This window comes from Pempheris klunzingeri, chromosome 12 (assembly GCF_042242105.1).
Source record: "Pempheris klunzingeri isolate RE-2024b chromosome 12, fPemKlu1.hap1, whole genome shotgun sequence".
NCBI lineage: Eukaryota > Metazoa > Chordata > Actinopteri > Acropomatiformes > Pempheridae > Pempheris > Pempheris klunzingeri.
Genome location: NC_092023.1, coordinates 7,975,808 through 7,999,716, shown reverse-complemented (window position 1 = coordinate 7,999,716; position 23,909 = coordinate 7,975,808). Strand labels below are relative to the sequence as shown.

The following is a 23,909-nucleotide window of genomic DNA, read 5'->3' as shown; positions in this document are numbered from 1 at the left end:
AGCAAACTGTCCAGAGGGAATTTTTTTACCGCCATGGCCAGACTTCACCTCTCAAGGTCCAGTTTCATTTGATGACAGCTGTACAGTATTTTATCTGTATTCTGCATTATTTAAGCTATCTAACAAACAAAAATGTCATATGCTGGTTCAAGCTTATTAAAGGTGAGAATTTGATGAATTCCAAAGTTAAACATCAATGTAAATGGAATATCTTTGGGTTTTGGATCATTGGAGGTAAAACAAAATATATAGTCAAAATAATAAATGGATTAAACTTGACAAATAAAGAACATGATTATCAGTTGCAGCCCTACAGTGGTTTATAAAGTGGTTCTTCTTCATATAATACAATCAAAACACAAACAAAAATTAGACTTGAGATGTCCTCCAGCTATCAATTGCTCCAAGATGGCATGACAGAGTTTCCATTTATGTAATCTCCTGTTTGTACTCCTCTGCCCATTTTCTAAGACTCGCTGCTTCTAAAGCAGTCAGTCTTTCACTATCTAATCTAAAGCAGCCCTGTGTGCATTTAGCTCTATTTGCTGGTCTTTCTTGCTCAATCGTCTATGTTCTGCTGCCTTTGGTTGGCTTCAATCACATCTTTCTTCGCTTCACTCATCTTCCTGCAGACTGTAACCCACAACCGCAGTCATGAATGGACATGCTGAGCTGGGTATGGCGTTTGTTTAGAAACATATTTCTCTCATTACCTCCAACTCCCCCAAAGAAAAACTGGGATCAATCTAGACAAAAGAAAAAGAGATGAGGAGAAAATGGGAACTCAAAATTTGTATAGATCTAATCCTGGCGTAGTGTGAGAGAGACCAAAGAATTTACTCACTCACGAGAGACGAGGAAATCGCTCCCTGACATTAAGGAACATCTGGTGAGGAGAGGAACCTTGCACTGTCACACAACAGATGACACACCTGCCAACAACTGTCTGCACACACATACACACACACACGCACAAAACACACACATCGTCCTGCAAGTAATTCTGCATGTTGGTGGATAAGCTAGTTTTGGAAGTTTCCCTGTAATGATATCTTCAAAATTCCCCAACACAGAAACACAGGAGCATTATGTTATGGCTACCAGCTTTAATTATTTTAACTACGATACCCATGATCCTCAGCCACCGTTGCAATAAGGTAGCATCTGTCAAACGCACCAATCATAGCTAGAAACAAATGAAAAAAATAATTGCAAGTGCAAACAAAACCCCACACTAATATCGATTCAGAAAACAAGAAAATAATAACTCCTTGGCTCAGTGATTGCATGTTTTCTCACAAAACACTCCTTTGGCATCATAGTTATCATCTCTTCTACAAACATTTGAACCCTTGACTTCTTATCAAACAACCAGATATGCTCTACCACAGTTGCTCATCTTTTATGCTAGTGATTCAACCGAAAGATTTCATACCCTTCCAAACCTTGGAAGTACTCCAACTATGAGTCACATACTATTATCTATGCACAAAATTAACTGTGCTTTGACTTCCAGGAAGGTGAACAAAACAGAATTTCACAAATTGAAACGGCAGAGGCTTTAAACGTTCAAATGCACAATTACGATAATGTCTATGTCGATCCCTTGTTGCTCTGAAAAAATCCCAATTTAATCCAGTAGCTGCTTTTCTCAAGGTTGTGGTACTGGTGAGCCATTCTCTCAGGTTAAAATAGGAAAAAAAGACACGACCAGAGTAACCAGCAGCATAATAAAAACAACCTTTGACTGTCAGACCAGATTAAGGCCAAAATTTGACCCTCACAGTCGAGCATGCAGCATCACCAGCTATCCTCATGGAGAGCCCAAGGTTGACCGACAGCTGTCAACACCCTGTTCCCCCTTCCCCCATCCTGCAAGCAGCAATCATCATCCACCAGTAGCAGGACTATGTCTCTTTCCGTACCTCTCTCTCTCTTCCTTAATCCCTCACTCAGTGTAACAACCGCCTGTAGCTTTGACCTGGACCCCGTTAATACATAAGCTGCTATCCCCAGAACTAATATGCTATAACCCTCCCCCATCATCACGCTAGGCCTGAGCAAGGAAGAAAATTGCGGCTACTATGTCACGCAGAGCAGAAATGACCTGCGCTGGCATCAGGTCGAGTCCACGGATGGGAGCCAACAAAATCCTCAGGGTGGAGGTAAAAGAGTGGAAGTTCCACAGTATCAAATACAGTGATTATGTTGATGTGGAGGATGGGGAGCGAAACCTAGTCAGTCGTATAAAGGCGGAGTTTTAATCAAGAGTATTTCACGAAGCATTATATAGTGAAGATGGCAGGAGCATCCAATTTATATTTGCACACAGACTATTAGAAATATTCTAACTGGTTCAACCTGCTTGTCACTACTGAATTGTCTGAGGCATCAAAATTCATTACTAATTGGATTAAATGGATGGTATTACTCCTGCTATCACAATATAATTTGTTAACAAAATTTCAATATGAAACTTTAACTGAAAGGCTGAATCTTATTTTGTTAGGTCTAAAATACATGTCTTCTTTTGAAAATGGCCAAGAAAAGCCTCCTAACTGCTATTTATACCACGTGAAAAGAGGTGAATGAATATGATTAATTAATAGTCTCCCACACGCATTAGATTAGCCAGCCATTTTGTTACAAACCAGAAGTAACGTGTAAATTTGCAGTGTTCTCTGACAATGGGCCGACCCTACAACAAGGAGCAAATCTGCCTACGATTACCACCAAAACCCACGTTGCCTAGCAACATACAATTTAGGAATATGCTTTCAGAGCAGCTTTGCGGCTCTGTCCATTAACAGATGAAATTACCAAAGCCACAAATGTCAGCCACATGCAAATGAGGTGCACTGTGCTGACTGTGTATGTACTAACAATGCGATCTAAGTGTATGTGGCAGACTTGAGGAAATCCTTTCCAAAGCATTTGTGCTAAGAGCAGCAGTCTGTTTTGAAAGCCATTGCAACCTTTAACTCTCTGCTCCAGCTGCATAGCTATGAGTATGCCTGGCTGGGCCTATGCATGCCCAATGGCCTGTCCAATCAAATACCTGCTTTCTTTTTGTAATGAATCTTAAAATGACTTAAGAAGTGGTTTGTATTCCTCATTTCTTTATCTATGTCTATGTGATATGCAGCATTTCATTTCACACTGCTGTGAAATGTAAAAGAGGGCAGGAGGTATCATTTTTGCACTGATTGGAGGTAACAATCAAAGTTCTTAGCGTTTCAAATCATGTGTGGCGTGTACTGTGATCGGCTGTTTAAATAGCATCACCAACTAAAATCTACCACAGTGTGCTAAACGGGTTGTTTCCACATAATAAATTCACTGGTGCTTCACTGTAGCATTAAAACGTAGCCTGATGACCAACAAAGTTAACTTGCAATGGCTAAATAAATGAACATTTGTGGCACTTTTCAAAAAGATACCAAGATTGGAGGAGCAAGTGGCTGTTGACACTGCTAATGTTACAGAATACGCTTATGTTACGGTGAGAAGGACATTGAATTAGCACCGTCAAACTCCACAATGGACAGGCCTTCACAGCCATTGGTATGGACTGACTAGAAGCAGCCGAGTTTTCCCCAAACTGTCACATCAGGAAAATAACGCTGCTTCTCTATAAGTTGGTATAATGACTTTAATTGAGTGAATTGAGTGTAGCAGATCAAAGGATGCTATCTTGTGCAAATGCTGTAGACATTTTCCCAGGATTTGTATGGAATATTCATTCATGATAGATGGATTTCGAGATCTCTAAAAAATCTCTAATCACGACTTGCTGACACGGCTTCTATGTCTGCAGATGAGATATGAAGAAAGATCATGGAAGTTATTGAACCATTGGTGGATCCATCTAATTGTGTGGGATTTTGTTATGATGATGCATCAGTGATGTTGGGGAAACAGAGGGGGGTCCATATTCGTCTGAAGCAAACCTTCCCACAAGCTGTTTACGTATACTGCAACTCCCATCAATTGAACCTGATCACTGCTGCTAGAGTCAGGAAATATCTACACCTTTTTTTGACATTGAATCAGCTGCACAGCTTCAAGTCTGAAGCCTCCAGCCACACACAATAAAAAAATACAAACTATTTGACACCAGTGACTTTGGAACATATGCACTACAGAGTTCTATGTTATGTGTCTCAGGCAGCGTTGATCTGATAAAAATTCTAAAAACAGCTTTTCCAAGTTTGGAGAAAGTGTTCAGAGCTGATGAGCAAGAATTATATCAGTGACGGGAATGTCACCTCTTCGCAACAGAGAAAAATGCCAGCAGCACTGACTAACACTTTGGTAATCACTTCTTTGGGGAAAACATCAATTAAAAAGAGCAGCACAGATCTAAGACAAATGTTGAATGCCATTCTGGATAGACAGATAACAGAGCTGAACTGCAGGTTTCAGGAAGACACAAAGAATCCTGCTAGCTGCAGCTTTCGCACTGCCTGGATCCACAACATTTTGTGAACTTGAACTGTTGAGGAGTCTAAGTGAGCGTTTTGGCATATACTTTGCAGAAGCTGAACACACGCAAAATGGATGCGGGACAAAACTATCCATCTTTAATGGAAGTGCTTGACAACTATCCAGCAGAGATTTTCCCCAATGTCAGTGCACAGCTGAAGGATATTATAACCCTGCCAATGATGTCAAGTACAGTAAGAAAGATAAAAACAAGACAGAGAACCTCAGTGTCAACAACTCCCTGAACAACATCAACCTTTTCTCTTTTGATCGGGAACTCTCAGACTCATCGGACATGATGAAATCGTATCCATCTACATCCATGCCTCATCCTGTAGGCCTTATTATGGATTAATATGACCCCAGGAAGGCATCAAAGGTGGGCCTACATTGTTATTTTTTGCAACAGTCAATTTGACAGCCTGTTGTGTTTTCTGCACCATACAAAAATATTGATGACATGAAATAATTTGGTTTAAGTTGTTCCTACATCTGCTATGGGGTGCTTGTTGGGATTCTGAATATCGAGTCTTGTAAGAATGGACAGGTTTGATTTTTGGGGCTGTCAGTATAATGAAACGGCGGGCCATAACAGAACACTGCTGCATTTGTAATGAACTGTAAATGCTTTGGGGTTATTTGTGTGATAAATTGTGTAGCCCATCCACTTGTATTCAGGCCCTACTGCAATTTCATTTGTGACTATGCCACTGATCTGCTCTTTATGCCAAAATACACAGAGATAGCAACAAAACTGCATCAGTTAAATCATTTGTTCCCAGTCAGCCATGGCTCCCATTGAAGTCCATTTGGCCCCACTGGCTATGTACAGTGGTTCAGAGTCTCACATAAAGCCAGGACGTTGGTCTGAACAGAATGAGAATATCTGAGGATTAGTGCAGCAGTGGAAATTGAGGATCTGATGGATTAAATCCCCCCTCTCTCTTCTCATTACAACCTGCACAGAGAAAACGACGCAATCACATATCGGCCATCAGCACTGTAATTCGATTTTATCTGTCCAGTGATGCTGCTAGTCAGCCTGTGTTAAGCGGGTGTTGATGGAGGAATCAGCCCTTATTGCCCCAAATGTTTGAAATATACTGTAATTAGGTCATGAATGTGAAAATTAAATAACTTTATGTAGCAGCTGAATTAAAGCTTTAATCTGATACGGGTAAATCATTCAGGTGATTACACAATAAGGACGCATTGACTGAATGAATTAAATTCCAAACAGGAATTGAAGCATGAATTTGGGGCACAAATCAAAATTCTATTCATTTAGCTGAAAACAATCTACCCTTAAAATAAATGTTTGACAGTTACTGAAACTCTACCTTTAATTCTTTTATACATCAGTTCAAATGTTAGTCTGGCAAAGCTAACTGCTATTTCAGGCAGGTCAGTGGTACACCTTGACAGCAGCAGGACTAAGGGAAGGCTGTGCAGCCGGAGAGGCTGTAAAGCCTTTCCAGGCATCTCTGATGCACCCTTATTATCATAATGCAGTAAGACATCATGTTTACAACAGCAGTGGCTTGGGGGCTGTGGAGAGATGGTGCGTGGTAGAGCAGAAAGGTCTTCATCAAAAGCAGCTGCAGTTACAGTGATACCACAGCTAAAGAGCTCTATACAACTAATGCTGCAATCACCATTATGCAACTTTATGAATGCAATATAGCTGAAGCAGAATATATGGTTTTAAAACTTGGCCTGCACTTTTGCTTCAATCACTTTCCAAGAGCATTACATACAGTCAATAAGAGTGAAATGAGGAAAATATATCTTCTCAAAGAGACTGTGGCAAAGGCAATAACGCATATTGTACACACATACACAAAGTAACACACATGCATGGCTGGAAATCTCATGTTCCCTGGTTGTTAACACCAATACACACAATACCTGACTTTTCTGGGCAGAGAAGGCTTAATATGAACTGTTCACACATGAATGCAGTGACTGACAGAGTCTGACATGAAGACAGTGCACGGTTGTTAAAATTTTAAAAGGTATCAGAAAGGGTGCTGACAGCTGTTACTCTCAAATCTTCTATATTACGCCTCATCACTGCCATTTTGTGTTACATTTAATAGGGCAATGTGTCATCCTGACAAAAGAACTGCGTGAGATTACTGGAATAATAAAGGACTTCACACAAAGTACATGGAATTCTGACAAATCTGCCTCTTGCAGAGATAAGCAGACAAGAAAGCGGGATGCAAGTATCATTTAAGGATCATGGCAAATGCACAAACCAAAAGTAGGACAAGGGATGGAAAGTTATCCTTTTATGGTTTTAATCAAAATTCTGACAACAGTTTTGGAGAAGCGATAGGCTGCCTATCGCTTCTCCAAAACTGTTGTTGTCAGAATTTTGACATTTAGATTTCGCTCCACTGACCTAGACAACAAGAAAAGACACATAATTTATCTGGTGTTGATGTAATGAGAGCAAAGTCATGACACCAAGCAAATAACAGCACTGGTCAGAAAGATAAAATGTTTCAGTGCTCAAATGCTCTATTAAAATTCTCATCTTGTTTGAACTGCCTTCAGGTCAGGCATCATACACCAGTGACCACATTCAGCTAAACAAATCACACACTCCCCTCAGTTGAATCATGGTTGTTCAAACCAGACTACGAAAAACACTTATTTGAAGATGATATACACACAAATAGGTTTATAGTGCATTTTCCCCCAAAGAAACAACAGTAACCTAACACCCAAGTTGTTGCTTTCAATATACTAATGACTCTTAGAAATGTCTAAATTGTGAAAAGATGATATGATGCGTCGCTATTCAAATGACAGAAATGGGAAATGACATCTAACATAAACCATACAAAAAATGAATAGCTCTAGCACAAATCCATTTTCTTATCTATTAAAAACATGTGAAACAGCCAAGAAAAAGCAAGACAAAACGTATCAAACGAACAACAGATGATGAGGATGGGAGGAGAAAAAAAAGGATTTACTTGTATCAGGAGAAGCCATAGTGGACACGATGACTGGTGGACCCGTCCGTCGACTTAGCTTCTGATTAGCAACCAGGGCACCTTGGCCTTGGCCTGGTGCTGTAATAGGGACAAGGGCATTGTCTTGTACAGGTCCGCCACTCTTACGCACAAGCTGAGGACTGGTGTGAGGGCTGTGCATGGGTGACAACGGCAGTATGTTCCTGTCCCTCTTCATCAGCTCCATGGGCACTGTGTAATTGGTAGAGTATGCCTTAGGTACCTGCTGTGGTGGCTGTGGTATAGCTGGCATGGACACGGGCATCTGCTGTGGCAAGGAGTGAATAGACCCTGGCATTGTAGGCATTGATCCAGTAATCTGCTGTGGCATTATCTGCATACTCTGCATGGACATCCCAGGCATTGTCATCCCAGAAGAGTAGGCTGACATGGGTCTTGATTGAACAGGCATAATGGCTCCAGCATATGGCCCTGGGGAGCGAGGTGGTTGGCCTGGGTAGCCTCCAGAGGCTTCAAGGAGGTGCTGAGAAGGGGCACTGCTGGGCCTTCTACCCATTACATCTCCCACCCTGATGGTCTGCATGGTCCCAGGGGTCTGTGGGGGCATCAGTTGGGGGTCCACTGTCAAAGCCTGTGGAGGATGCAGTGGATGGGGGTGCTGCTGCTGTTGGTAGATGTCAGAGCGATGGCTAAAGCTATTAGAGCGGCCTCGCATGGGTGTCTGAGGTTGGGAGTGGGCTGGCAGGGCATCAACGGGCCGCTTGCAGTTGTGGACCAAGCGAGACAGTACGCGAGCCTGGCCAAGGTTGGGGGCCACAGTGCGGACATCGTTCTCCTCCATAACAGCCAGCATGCTTGTGGAGTCAAATCCCTGCTGGATAACTGAGGAGATGGTGCTCTCAGAGAGGCCCTCATTTCGCAGCAAAGCTAGGAATTCAGGATCAACTGTCTTCTTGGGGTCCACAGGCAAAGGTGTTTGTGGGGCAGTAGGGGGAAGAGCAGGAAGAGGAGCAGGAAGTGGAGTGACTGGGGGAGGAGGGGCTGCAGGGGTGGCCTGCACGGGGGCAGGTGCAACTGGGACAACTGCTGCAGTCTGCACTGCAGCAGGTGGAGCAGGAAGTGGAGTCACCATAGAAAGGTTAGGGTCAGAGATGGGCATGGTAGGTGGAGGTGGTAGTGGCTGTTGCAGATTCTGCTGCACCTGTTCTTGCTGTAGTTGCTGTAACTGCTGTTGTTGAAGTTGCTGCTGTTGCAGTTGTTGCTGTTGAAGTTGTTGCTGCTGTATTTGTTGTTGCTGAAGTTGCTGTTGCTGTAACTGCTGCTGTTGTACTTGTTGCTGTTGTAACTGTTGCTGCTGTATTTGTTGTTGCTGGTGTAATTGTTGCTGCTGTATTTGTTGTTGCTGTTGTAACTGCTGTTGTTGTTGGATGGTGTATGGTGAGGCTGTCTCTTGCCTCATAATCATACCTTGACTGGCAGGATCTACTACTAGACAGGTAGCAGCCTGCTGCTGCGGATCCAGTGGACGGCCATTAACATCAGTATAGACCGCCTGACCAGTCAGAGGTGGAGGCTCACTGGCATACCGAGGAGATCCATGCTCTATACCATAGTGAGCAGGAGATGGGTCCCGGGAGGGTATGCGCTGTTGACCATCTGGCATCATTTTGGCAGCAGTTACAGCACCAGGTTCCCTATAAGCTCGATTCAATTCATGAGCAGTTGGAGGAGGGGGAGGAGGAGGTAGAGGCGATGAAGGGGCTTGAGGTCCTGCTCTTCCTCCCTGACCTTGATCCCACACAGCACGAGGCACAGATGTCATCCCAAAATGAGAGCCAGACCTACTGAGTGGATGAGGGTGAGGCGGCGGAGGCTGGTGTTCCGGCCGGTAAAAGCCCTCAGGTGGCCGAGGAGTCATAGCTGGGTCATGGGAATAGTAATCCTGATGTGGAATGGATCCTCGTTGAGCCATGGGCACACGTTCGTAGTGGTTTAGATCAGGCACAGATCCCTTCCTCAGTCCCCGTGGGTCGTGTCGCTCTGCGTAAACCTGTCCGTAGAGGGAGTCTTGGTAGGAATACGGGTCGCGCTTCAAATCCAGGTCAGGGGGATGCACTCCTGGTGGAGGCTCGTACCACCCTCCTCCCTCTCCGTATGACAGAGAGCTCCGCCGGCCAGCTACTCTTGCCTGCTGTTCGTAGACACTCTCAGCCCTGTCCCACTGACCCTCATTACCCCCTAATGTGTCCCAACTGTGGGAGCGACCAAGACTCAGCTGTTTGTTAGTGACGAGCATTGGCAAAAAAGGAAAAGTCAAGAAAGCGTTGACAAAAACACAAAACAAAACAAAAATAATGTTCCACTTGTAGCTGTTTTATGAAAGTTCTTTTTCAAGTCTTCACATACAGTAGAATGGAGAGAGGGAGGAGGAGAACAAGCAAAAAAGACGATGAAGCAGGGTCTACCGTTTCACCTGATATCAGGTTGTAATATTGTAAGTCCGTACTATCAGGTGACTCCCCCTTTGGCTGTCGGTCCTTGAATAATTAATCTCTGGTCATGCTGGCTTGTTGTGCAAGTGGAAAGAGGACACCACACACCAACCAACACATCACACCAAACCACACAAACTGCAAACGTAGCACTGCTATTCCAAGGAAGACACGGTAACAGGATGCATGCCAGAGATGGCCACGCAAACGTTCATAAAAAAGACAAAAAAATGAAAGGAGGGGATAGGTTGGGATGGGCAGGGGCTTGTACTAATCCAATAGGGTTTATCTCTCCCTTCTCTGGGACATTTTACTCGCTCTGCCGACTGCTATGAGGGATTACATCTAAATAAAGCCTGTTTAATTCCACTTCCCAATGTGACGTCATTTGAACCAGATACAAGCGTATCTGGTGATAGTGATGAAGATGATGATGGTGATGATGATGCCAATGACTTAGAGTCCACCCCCAAACCCCTCACCCTCTCCTGAAGAGTCACCTACCTGAAGCTGTTGATGATATGCTGCCGTCAACAGGTTTCAGTTTTTAGTTTGCCAGATTCACAGCGCGGGGAGGGGAGGCCAGGCAACACGGGCTGCTTCATTGAATACAAATGAAATACAGTTCTCTCAGTTAAGCCCCATGTGCTGTCAGTAAACATCAAATCCACTCTGATTGGACACTAATCCTCCAGGCCCCATGCTTGCAGCAGAGCCACCATGCAACTGCTGCCCAACTCACTCTGAAATGTCCTTGATGCCTTCGTGGTGCTGTCACTGCCCCACTCTCCTCGATTCGAGATCACTCAGACCTGCTGTCAGTATGTTAACCGGAGGACATTCAAAACTACAATGCTTGGATTGCATGGAGATTGCAGAACTAATAACAAAACCCACCTGCAATGTTTGTCCTATTTGCCCTGACTGTCATAAAAAAAAGATAATGCTGTTAAATGCTACATTTGTACAGAAAGTCAGAATCTCAAAATTGTCTTATTTGGCCATATATATTACTACACAAATTCTAAGCATATGCATCTTACTGTCAGTAAAATACTCTTTCTTAAAGCTCCTCTGATCTCCTTCACTAAGAGAGGCTCTGTAATCTGGATTGGCCCTTTTGCAGAGAAAAGTAAAACACTGGGGGAGTGTGTGTGTGTGTGTGTGTGTGTGTGTGTGTGTGGAAGAGGGGGAGGGTTCTTTTTGTAACAGCAGTTAATCCAAAGCACCTACAACCTTTGCCTTGCAACAAAAATCATGTTTGTTGAGCCGACACACACAACAGAAGCTCATTCCACCTGATTCAAATGTGGCATTATGAAAAAAGCTATAGTACAGCAGTATATAATATGCTTTAGCCATTGGTTTTACATGAAGTTGTAAATAATGGCATAACATTGCATTTAACCAAGGTTAACATATGACTCCGAGGCCACACCTACCTATCTAGCTTCCACTTCATGTCACTATGGCTGAAACCTGATCCCTTCTGCAGAGGATCCCTGTTTATTAATGCATGAAAACAGATGTAAGGTGAGGAAGTGTCCGTTTCCATCTAAATCTAATCTCAGAGCTAACCATAGGGAGGGGCAGTAATACATATTGTAGACTGAAGACAGTGGTGTTAATATGAGCATACTGAGAAATTTCCCTGAATATCTTACTGAGGGCCTGTGGAAACTGTGCAGGCATGTCCGTCCGTCAGCTCTAATATCTTGTTTAATCACAGTTATGTAATTAGAGTAGGAAGAGATCAGATATGGAGCCGGGTACTCTGCTGTTTTCACAACGAAAAAGCTATTGACGGTGGCTCGAAAACAAATTGTGCAGCAGAATGAGAACTTTTTTTCCCTCTAAGTAAGGTCAGAGGAACATTATTCAGCTTGATGTAAAAAAAGAAATTAAAATTTGAAGGACAGGAGGCAAACGCAAACCTTCACAGAGATCTAAACCCGACTGTAAGGATGAATTATTAAATCAAAGCTGAGAGTTGGAAAAATATCATTTTTGATGCCCATTTTGATGTTATCAGCCAGGGTTCTGCTGTTATAAGCAAAAATGAATTTCAACCGTTATTCATCACCTAAAAAGACTTGTGTTTTCTGATTTTGAGATCTAGGATAATAGTTTCTATTTTGGATAAAAAAAACATACATTTGTAAAAGTCAGACTTCATGTTTTTCATGTCTAATTTAAAAGCATTTCTACAAATATCATTGCAAACTAAACAGTCTTTTTTTTTTTTTATTGAAAGTAAACGCTTAGGTTTAGGAGAAAATGTTAAAAGCCAATATAGAGCATACACACACACACACACACACACACACACACACGTCAAGGGCAAGAGCCTATAGAGTATATGTGATCCTCTGGCTTCTTTCCCCAACCTCATCCACTCCTCTCATTACTTCTTGTAGCCCGGCTCTCAGGAGACTCTGGCTCCCAGTTCAGCAGATCACTCATCCCCATAAAGTCAAACTCAAACAGAGATACAGGGGCAGAGGTGTGTACTCAGGGTTTGCCCATCTAATCCTGACAGGAAAGTAAATCGGAGACTTCTGTTTGTCTCAAACTAAACATTGTTTGACTTTCAAATTCTAATGTTCCTCCATTTGCCATACTTGCCAGACTGTGCACACAACGCCAGATTCAATGTAACAGAGGGATTTAGGAATTAAGCCGGGGATTTTAGAACAAATATAATACCACCCCAGCAGAAGCTTATAAAGACCTTACATTGAATAAGACTTGACTGGTGAGAAACTCTAAACGAGTGAAACATATAGAAACAGCGAAAAATGAACCTCGAGTCACGATGCATTCATGTAGGTGTTTTAACTAACAGAGATCAGAAAACACACGTCTGCTTTAGCCTGGTTTAGTGTATTACATTTTCTTCTACACACTTCTCTTAGTATTACATTGAATGGAAATTGTATTAACCAGCAAGTAACAAGACAGACATGGTGTACAACAGTCAGATCTGTGGCTAACCTGTTACACAAGACACTTGTGAGTGTTGAATGAAGACTCTACATCACCCTGCCACTCAGCGCTCTCAGTCCTCGTCTCCACATTAATATTACAGCTAAGCCAGCAGAGGACCCAAAGGTGGGTCACTTTGTGTGTGCATGTGTGAGTGTGCATGTGTGCTCATCGGTGCATGTTTTAACCATGTGAAATGTTTCCATGCTTTACCAAATGTTGGAACTGGGGGGGGGGGGTTCGCATGCAACAAGCGCATTCAGAAATATGCTGTCACTCAACCCCACCCCCAAATCTATCCACCCGCTCAGTCACACACACACACACACACTCAGCTTGCACGATCACAGATCCCAGCTCAGCCTTTTGACCCTGTTCTGCTCATCTTCTGACGTGCAGCAGAGACAGCAGCGGCCACAGCGCTTCGTTAATGTCCCTTTTCATTCACACACGCAAACCGCCGCTAAAGCCTTGGCCTCGGTCTGATCTGTATACATGAATAAGAATCACACGCCAACTCAAAGCGAATGCTGCACAACGACAGAAATAAAAACAACTGTCTGCTACAGTGTGACATGTCACGTACTCAAGGCATGATTTGAATGTTAAACACACATTGACTTATGCATGAGCGTGGGGCAGGAGGCACTAACTGGAAATGGGATTATAATGCCAGGACTGCTGCAAAGAATAATGCTGTCAGATGAATTGTAATGCACACTTAACAGGCATTATGTACATGGCTGCCTTGTATGTGATTCCAGTAGGATTATTTGTCACAAAAACCATCTCCATAGGGACTTAATGGACTGTAAAATGGAGGTCGATGGCAATGAAGCTAGCACTTATCTAAATGACAATCATATACTCGGTTAGCATTCTGAATTGACACAGTTTTTTTTTCCCTAGTTTTGCTGGTATGCATGCTGTACATACACACAGCAGCAAAAGCCCACAATTTCTCCAGAATTTCCTCTGTCTGCTATTTTTCCAAGAGACTCCTCTACCCATGATCCACCTCCTTTGGGCGCATCCCATCACCCCACCTCTCCGGTCCATCCTTCATCCGATCTCCAGCCCAATCCAGAGATGCCACATGTCATTGTAATACTTATTGCCATAGCTGAGGGGTTCATTTTCAAATTGGATTTTTCCAGGAACCAATTTCCAACTTTCAACAACCGCTAAGCTACATGCCCTCTCAAACAAAGGCATATACAGACACCAAGAGGAAAATGAAAACCGTAACATAAAATTCAATTTAAGGTGTGCACGGGAGACAGTCACACTTTAACTGTGATAATAACACAATCACACACGCCAGCTTGCTACAAAAGATTATAAGAGTTTCCATTCCAGAAAGAAACACTACCATTTTTCTATCCGCTCCCCCGCCACTTCTCCATGCCCCTCCCTGCCTCTCCACAAAGCCTATAAAGGGGTCGTGGGTTTTGGTGAGGAGCCTGGAACAAGCCGGAGGGGGGGTCAGACCAAGAGACCGCTCCGATGACTTCATACCGGAGCTGGATGCCAGAGCGTGGGGAGACGAGTGGGAGGGAGGGAGGGATGAAAGCAGAGAGGTGGATGCAGCAGAGCCCTGAGTCTGTGCTGAAAAGCTCAGGGATACGAAGCCCCCCCTGCAGGGGAGGATGACATCAGGACACCCCCCCCTTCTCCTCCACAGCCTCCCTGGTTGTCCTCTCTATTTAATATGAAGTGTTTTGTGAAAAAAAATTGAGAGTATGAGTGATTCACAAGCTAAGTTTTATGGCATTTTAGCTCGACTGGCCACATTATTCACTGTTCACTGTTTAAACATCTCCTCCTCTTGTACACATGACAAAACAAGATGCATTATCAAGCATTAACATATTTATTTAACTGCCAACTAAAACACTTGGAATTGCCATGACAAATTACACTACCCCACCTTGTGGTGTTTGCGTCCAAGCACAGATTTACAACTTGTAAATCAACATTCAGGGACATGCTGTTACTGCGACCTAGTTCACGTCGCAGTGCTGCTCACATCCCATCTCTGCCCAGATCAGTCAGTTAGCTCTGGCTAAACGGCAATGGCAAAGACTTGCACTGCTGCCCAAGCCAAGGCATGCTGGGTACGCAGATGGAGCGGACAGAAGGAGAGAGAGCTGGTGAGCGAGAGAGAGAAAAAAGGGGGGAATGGGAGAGTATGGGAACTGATGCTCACAACAGATGTTTGCCACAGTTCCCTTATTGCAGTCACACTCTTCTTGGCACTTTATCAAACCGACAACAGAAGGAACAGTTGTACCATATACATTTTGAAAGCTGATATCTAAACTAAAACATGCCGTTAGGCTTAATATTGAAATTATTAATTTGGTTACTGGTGATTTTTTAAAAGAATCAAATAAAAGCCTTTTGTGTAGTGAAGTGTTGAAACAATTAGATGATTAATCAGTTAGTTGAGTGACACAAAGAAGCTAAAAAATACATTAATTAACAACCTTTTCACGGTTTCCCATAGTGTGTGTTTTTTAGCAGGGATGAACTCACTGCTAATATAAAAAATGCATAAACTTTCATAGGGATGTAACTAACAATTTTACTTATTGATTTCTCTGCCAATTATTTTCCTCATTTTAAAATTGCAAGACAAAAAAAACATTGGCAGGACAACACAGGGAAAACTAAACTATAAATACAGGACATGACAAATAATAAAAGTCTAGCCAGAAAGCGAGACAGCGAAGCGATATTAGTTGTCGGGCGTTGTGTTGATGTGGTGTGTGTGTGTGTGTGTGTGTGTGCGTGCGTGCCTGGCTGTGTCCCACACTGTCAGACTAGGAAGATGTCTATATGGTGGAGGGGAGATAAAGGGAGAAAAAGTAGCAGCGAGTTAAGCAGGAGCTCGGGGAGACAACCAAAGACACACACATAAATACATACATACATACATAACAAAAATACTAACACCAACTTTGACACGCCCTGACAAAATGATACTACAGCTGACATAACTACCACCATCACCACCAACACCATCACTAATAACGATATTAATAATAGAGTCAAGGAGGGTGCAGGCAGCACTTCTGGCCCAGCCACTGGCGGTGAAGCGAGGTCGGGACACCACTCGGGAGCTCTAGAACAGGCTGGCAGGGTCAGATATGCTGGGTCAACAGTATTTTTATTACTACCTTTAGGAATATCACTATTACTGCTACTATATCAGCAGTAATGGGGGGCATGTGTTTAGTCCGCCATGTCTATTAACAATAATAATGATGCCAATGATTAATTTAATGAACTATATCTACTAAATATATCAAATCATAGTTTTGGATGTAAGTTGTTGAAAAAGCCCATTTTAATTTCCCAGAGCCCAAGGTGATTCAAAATGCTTGTTTTATACAACATCAGCCAACAGTCCAAAACCCAAATATGTTTAATTAAATATGATATTAAAACAGAAACGCTGAAACCAGCAAATATTAGGCTTTTATGTTTGAAAAATGACAGAGTGACTATTGTTTAGGCTATCCTCTACTGACAAATAGGATCACAGGACACGATGTGTCCAAATCTGGGTGCTCACCAGCTCGGCTAAAGCAATTTTCTGGGGAAAACTGTACTTAACAGGCAAAAGTAAGTTATCAAGTCAAAAACAAGCAGAGATGATCTGTTTCCGGGCTCTCACATGTGAGGATTTGCCTCTTTTCCCTGTTTTATCCTCATAATTTGAATATTTCCTGAAGCATTCCAGTATTGTAAAAAGCCAATAAAGTTGAACTTTGAGTGTTGGTTGGACAAAACAATGAAAATCAGGATGTCACCTTGGGCTCTGGGATATTACGATGGGACATGTTTCACCGCTTCCCAGACAAATGGAATAAATTAAGTGACAACAAAAAAACATATATATATATAAATAAATAAAACTGATAGACTGACCAAAAATAAACCCACAAAAATCCACCATGAAAGTAAAGGACAGTTAATCACATCAGATATCCTCAATGGCAAAACATCCAGCGTTTCACTGAAATCTACATTCCAACACCGTGACCACTTTTGATGGGAGTAAACAGCCACACTTGATCAGCCATTTCGAATTCAATTTAGGCCAGAGGCGCGGCTCAGTTAGCCACTCATCACAATGGGTAAAGATGTAATCAATGCACTCCGCTGTGAAACATGTATTGGATTGACACAGTTCTCCTCAGAAGATAAATGGAGATTAGGGAAGCGTCTCTCGCTGTCTCGCCAAGTGTAACCCACGACGGTAACGCAATACAATCACTCCATAATGTTCTTGTTTTTGTCAATACGCATGATGCAAACTTTGATTTCTATTTCATGCCTCAGTCAAAAAAAAAAAAACTGTAAACACTGTTTATGGATAATGGTGGGTGGCTTTGACATTATGGTGCTCAACGCCCCATGCCTCTGGTTTTGAAATACCCTTTTTATATGGTTGAGCAGATTTAACACTACCGTGAAAACAACGTGATTCACCACCCTCTGATCTTTTAACTTCCTTGACGTGAATCACCCTCTTCTACACATTTTTAAGAGCAGCTGTGGAGAACTGCACCAGAACAAAACAGCTCCCCCCTCCATTTTGGTAGAATGACTTCATTGTTGATAAGCAGACACAGACACAGACACTGCTGAAGAAGTCTGCGGGGCAAATGGGGCAGATCAGAAAATATTGGTATATGGTGTTTAACGTATTGCCTCCTCAGACAGACCACAGTCATTCAGCAAAAGAGGGGGAGGGGGAGGGGGGGTTCCAAGCAAGCAGGGTTGGTGGTTTGGAGAGGATTGAGATGCCACATGTGGCTCTCATTCTGAGGGTGGAAACAGACAGCATCACTGGTTCATTTAGGAATCTGTTATATTGTGTTTCTCAATCTCAGTGGGATTTTCCTTGGACATGAACAAAGAGGAATGTTGATACTTGATACTCTGCAGAGTTTTAATTTGAACTAACTCAGTGTCACTAAGAAAATCCTATGGGTTCGCTTGTAGTGAGCTGAAGTGAAACTGGAACGTCTGTGCTCGGTTGCATAAGTAAGAAGACCTCATTCAAAATCACACTGACATTTAGAATAATACAATCTACTGAAGCTACAACTAGACCTTGCTTCACTCTATCTGGGATGTTTGAGTGAGTATAATACTATATCATTGTTTATTTAATATTTCAGTTTTAAGCAGTCTTTCACTCACATCATTTCCAAGACCGTCATAAACGGCCTTGGTTTGGCGGTTTGGCGGCCAGTTGAGCGACGGCCTGTGAGAATGGGCACAGAGGGCTGAACAGTGTAAATGTTATTCATACAGCAGGGACACAGGTCGGAGAGCTCACGTTAGAGGATAGTGCGAGTAGATGTCATGGACGGACAAGAGGGACACAGTTAAGAGCAGGGTATCCTTGAGCCAAACTAGATTACACAACATGTTGTGTTTTGTGAAGTGTTCAGAGCAGTTCGGAGCAGCCACACTCGCGGCCCCGGGGGGAAAGCCTGCAGTCACAGAAGAGAGCGAGATGTGATAATCATTCAAATGGGGATTTGTGGACAGTCGCACTCGTTTCCACGTACGAAACAGACAAAAGTAGTTTTGGAGGAGTTTTGGAGGAGGTTTGACCACGCAACATGCACCCTGTTTGAAGCACAATGACTCCTTAAACAATGACGCACCATATATTACAGGTGAAACTTCATAGGTGATACAACACATTTCACTTTTTGTGCAACGGGTTATAGAAGCAAGTGGAACGGCAACTAGTGGCTGGCAGCTACTAACAAAAAGGAGAATATAATGCAATGATCTTGCACTGTGCGGTATGGTGTATGCATTATTGGTGAATGGGCTTGGGGACACATAATGAACATTCAGTTATTCAGTGGCTCCTGTCGGTGGTTAAGTAAAAAAAAAAAAAAAATGAGCGAGGAAAAACGAAAGGAAAATAGTTTGCGCACACGCACACACACACACACACACACACACACACACACACACACACACACACACACACACACACGTAAATCAATCCCACTATCCTCTATAATCAATCCCAGGGCTCTGAGGAGTGCTTCACTTTATTACAAACTCCCTTCTTCGTCTCTCCAGCAATCTGGAAACATCGAACTCAAGCCTCGTTCAGCCATCAAGACAAACTCCTCTACAACACACACACACACACATACACACACACACACACACACACACACACACACACACACACACACACTCTTTCTCCCTCCTCGACAGCCTTCAAAGCTGAAGTTTGCGCTGAAGTTTGAAGCCTCGTCTGGTGCTCCCTTTTGACACACACAAACACACTTATGCAAACGATCCCACTAGATTCTCATTGAATTTGTAGCAGCAGGCAGAGAGGCTTAAATACTGGTGGAAACTTAATTTCCATAGAACAGTGAGGGGAGGGGGGGGGCAACTTTACGGGGGACAACACGAAACTGAGGAGCAAATACACACGCGCTCAAAGTTACATGTACACACACAAAGAGACAAGCATCCCACAACCTGAATAACCAATTTCCAGTGATCTGCAAATGTGTGGTCCGCATCGCAAACCCACATGAGCATAGAAAGCATAAAGAAAAGAGGCATAAAAGAATCCCGTCTCACCCTCACAGATCCTGTCCAGCCGCTGGCGCTTCACTTTATGTTTGTCGACCAAAGCCATCCTTTCACAGCTTGAAACGCTCTCTCCTCTCTTGATTTTTGTAACCACCTCTCCTCCTTAAAGTCTCAAATGCTCCGATCCTCCAGAAGTTAGCTAGACGATGTTTTACACCTGAAATTCAAGAAAGCAGGGACAAAGATTATTCTTGAAAGCCAGTCTGACAGTGACGTACACTCACTTTGATTTTTAAATTTAGGATTTAGCCTCAGTGGATTTACTAATTTATTCTTTTTTACATTGCGTTAATTGAGTTATTTTTAACCTGCCGTTCCTTTGGGAAGCGACACTGTACAAACAGTGACTTACAACAAGATACAACGAACAAGACACAGCACATTATACTGAATTATGCACAGCAGTACATCACGTACATCATATAAAAAGGTGTATATGCAAATTTAAGACAATAATAGGTGTGTATAATGCAAATAATAATAAAATGCAGAGTCCGTAGTTACAGAGCTTTAGCTGAATCATTCAACTGGCTTCAAGGCTACTGATTGAACTGCCGTGTGGTTGCATAGTCCGTGCAGTTGTTGCTCTGAACTGTAAAAATGTCTTTTGACTTCAAGCTCAAAGAGAAGATGGCAAAGTTTGATAACTTTCAGTTGCTGTTGCACAACTGGACACGTACTAATCATGATTTCCTGGCTTTCTGAAAGTGCATCACAAGAAATACAAGCGTTGTCATCTGAAAGCAATCATGCACAGTTGTTTCCGTCTCGAAAAACCTTGGCAGAATCACTGCCTTGCAAAATCAAACCATTTGCCTGCAGAAGCTTGACTCTCCACTAGAGGGAGCCTCCTGTCGGTGAGCACAATTTGTTTAATTTAATCAAGAAATGTCACTTCTGCAACCAGAGCCCCCGAATTCAGTGGAACACAGCAAAAGCAGACAAACAGAGAGTAAATGAGGCGTTTTACCAATCGTTTATGTTCAGTAACTGAATCTTCTAATTGATTCCTGCTGAAGCCTGGGGGACACGACACACTTTTTTGGGGAGAGATACACAGATAAAGGCACAAGAATGTGCGTGCACACACACACACACACACACACACACACCTAGGTACACACGCACACACAAAGACATAAGATAACGAGCACAATTGTGGGCTTGCACGCGCTCACATATACACACACTCTAAGGGCAGCGAGTCACACGGAGGAATGTGGGTCAGTTAGTCAGCAGACGGAAGGAGGTTGTATCAGCAGAATAAAGACATAAAGGGGGTTGGTGGGAGGGAGAGGAAAGTACGAGAAAAACAGCGTCTGACAGGATGAGTACAATGTGAAACCATCCTCCTCCAGCGTTTCAACTGTATCTTCTTCAGCATCCATAACTGTACCTCTGTTTCTTTCCCTCCTCACCTCTGGGCTCAATCCTGGAGTGCTTTACTTTGAGAGAATGGCTCTCACTTGACTATTTATATGATGATATATTGATATTGATATTGATAACTGTTATGTTTTGGCGGAGTGGCGGCAGGATTAGCAATAAGGCTGAGTGATGAATTGATGCTACACTTTTATTTGGCCAGCTGTTGGGGCATTCTCCCAGCTGGGGGCAGGAGGCGGTGGGTGGTGGTGCACTGCAGCTACAGTGAATGTAAACGAGACACGGTTGTAGGTGCTGCATTCAACGCACTGTGAGCTCCCGTCTTCCTCTGACACTCATAAACACGCTGCATGTCGGTTTTTAACCAAGCACATTTTGGCTTGCTTCACCAGTCAGCTGTGCCTCAGCTTCCCTCCTCCACAAGGTAAGCCTTCCTGCCAAAGAGCTGGAGACCCACATGTGGGAGTCAGAGGAGAAGTAATTGAGCAAGAGGGAAAGCAGGAAACAGTCGGTCAGAGGCGGGGGAGTCACACCGCCTTGGCTATGAATAGACTGGAGGAGACGTGCATGGGCATCTCCACCTCTGTGCTACATGAGCACTATGCTGCAGGTCATGAGTGCTTCTGGCCATTTAGTCGTCGTGAACTCTCCTGATATAGACTTCACTTCACTGACAGCTGCCTCAGTGGACAAACAGGAATGCAGGCTGATGCAGCGCACAGATGCCTGCAAATTATTTTTCAAAATCAGAACGCGCTACAGTATGTGGTTGTTATGCAATTGTGCAAAATCAGAATGGGAATAAAATGATACTATGACCATTCAATACTGTGCAATATAGCAGAGCTAGATTAACAGACAGACAGGTGCCTTTATTAAGACTCGAATTAAATAAAATTTAAAGCTAGCTTTCTAAAGTCATTGATTTTTGTGTGAACTGCATCCAAAATCAGCTCTGTGTTCAGATTTTAAAGTGGTTTTAATGCAAAGCAGTTACTTGAATTAGATTGTAAGGTATTCAGTATTAATGTTAATCTCAGTGGAACTGTATTGTGATGACAGCGACACGTTATCTTCAATCTCATCACAATAATGAGGTGTGCATGTTTTTTTTTTTGTCCACCACATATAATCTAGGTCTACATGTTCAGCACTGATTGACTCACTGAGAATACAGCATATTAAATATATCAATAAAGAATATTCCTCAATGTGTTGTTTAAAAATACCATTTTTGATAACTAGAACCTCAACTAAGTATCACTTATACTATCTATGACTTATGGGTGATGTACGCCCATCTTCATTCATTTTAAACATTCAAAGCATTTCATCGCTGGTGGTTTCAACTTCAAGGGATGGCAAAAACCCGCTGGCTCCGAAAAATGCCCCGCTCAGCAGTTTGAGAGCTCCATTTGACCAAAAACCCCAATTTGTGGCACACATGACTTCATTTCCATAAATTAATTCCAGACATTTGACTCATGTGAGGAGATCCACTCACATTCCCAGAGGAGAACAAGTAGACTCCACTAAGCGAGTTGAAAAGTCAACAACAAGTTTGAGGAGAGCTCTCGGCCAGAGGAGTGCCAAAGAGGAAGTACAGTTATCCTGCAGCCCTCAGCACCGTCGCTGCTGGATTGTTTCTTGACTAAGTGCTGTTATGTAACTTAACAATAAGGGGATTGACCTGAGAGAAAATACGTGCTTGGTGCTGGAGGACAGGAAGAGTGAAGGAGGGAAAAAAAAAAAAAAAAATCAGCAGAAAGTCACACACACACACACACACACACACACACACACAGCCTGACTGTGTGGAGAGGGCAGACAATCAGCTCAACACACACAGCACTGTGCTACTTGTGAATGTTACCAAGTCAGATTGTGAGCAAAGTAACAGTTATCTGATCTGATGAATGTAGCAAACCTCACAATATTCCTGGTGTTAGAAGTGGATTTTTTCCTTCTCTTTGATGTACAAGGCTTGTGACTTTGTGGGCTGACAAACATAACAATAAATACAATTCTGACTTCTACGAGCTATAGTAGGATTCATTCAGCACACACCTTTCCTATAATATAGCCAGTCTGCAATTTTTCAGGCACTGTTGGACGCTCCGCTGCGACCTGCCGCCTGCCTCAATGTCTGAATGAGACTATTTCCAAGGTAAATATTCTGTGCATCTAGTGTAATGCACATCACACATTAATGCACGGCAGCATCATCTGCATTTATGCAATAACTTGTTGTTCTTCTACTACATTAAGTTCTTAACTTGTGTATTTTTTATGAGTTTTCTTGCGCATTTGTACACTCTTTAAAAACTTGTTTTAAGTCCATCTTAGCGGCATAAATCCAAATTAAACAAAAAAGAATAGCTCATCCCCCATAAACTCAGTAGATATTTGCTCAAATTAATTAATCATACGAGTCATTTTTCAAGAAAACGTGTCAAATACTGGTCACTGATTCCAGCTTCTTCAATGTGAGATATCTTTTGAACAACCATTTTGACTATTAATTAACTAAAAGATTCAATCAGCGAAAGATCAGAAGAGAAAATGATCAGAAGATTGATCAGGAATGAAAAGAATCGTCAGTCGCAGTCAATAATAGAATTTTTCGCGGCATGCAGGAACTGACCATCAAAAATCTAAAGCAAAACACAAAACTGTCTCCTCACCTGCAGTAAGAGACAACACTTGTTTACCCAGTGATGGTTGAAGCTGCTGCCAAAACATTTTCTCCACCATCATCATGCACCACTAGCCACCAAAACAAATCGTTCATGTCAGAGGACTGTGACTGTCTATGTTTCTGGAAATACACACCGTTTTCACTCAGTTGGCATTTTTGGGCTGCAGAAGTACAAAGTTGCCCTGAAAAGCTTTAACTTAAGTGTTCATTTCAACAAATAAC

General features: G+C 42.7%; 1 protein-coding gene across 2 annotated transcripts in view; it reads right to left on the bottom strand.

Moving 5' to 3' along the window:
* ctbp2a (C-terminal binding protein 2a) overlaps positions 1 to 23,909 on the bottom strand; it is a 65,114-nt gene that overhangs the window by 25,699 nt on the left and 15,506 nt on the right. Inside the window, exon 2 of one of the 2 annotated variants that reach the window (XM_070840590.1) lies at positions 19,592 to 19,760. In XM_070840590.1, coding sequence (XP_070696691.1) covers positions 19,592 to 19,649 — 58 coding nt within the window. In that variant the 5' untranslated portion in view covers positions 19,650 to 19,760. Of the gene's footprint in view, positions 1 to 7,472; positions 9,769 to 19,591; positions 19,761 to 23,909 lie in introns of those variants that run through there. The other variant, XM_070840589.1, reaches the window with a different exon arrangement.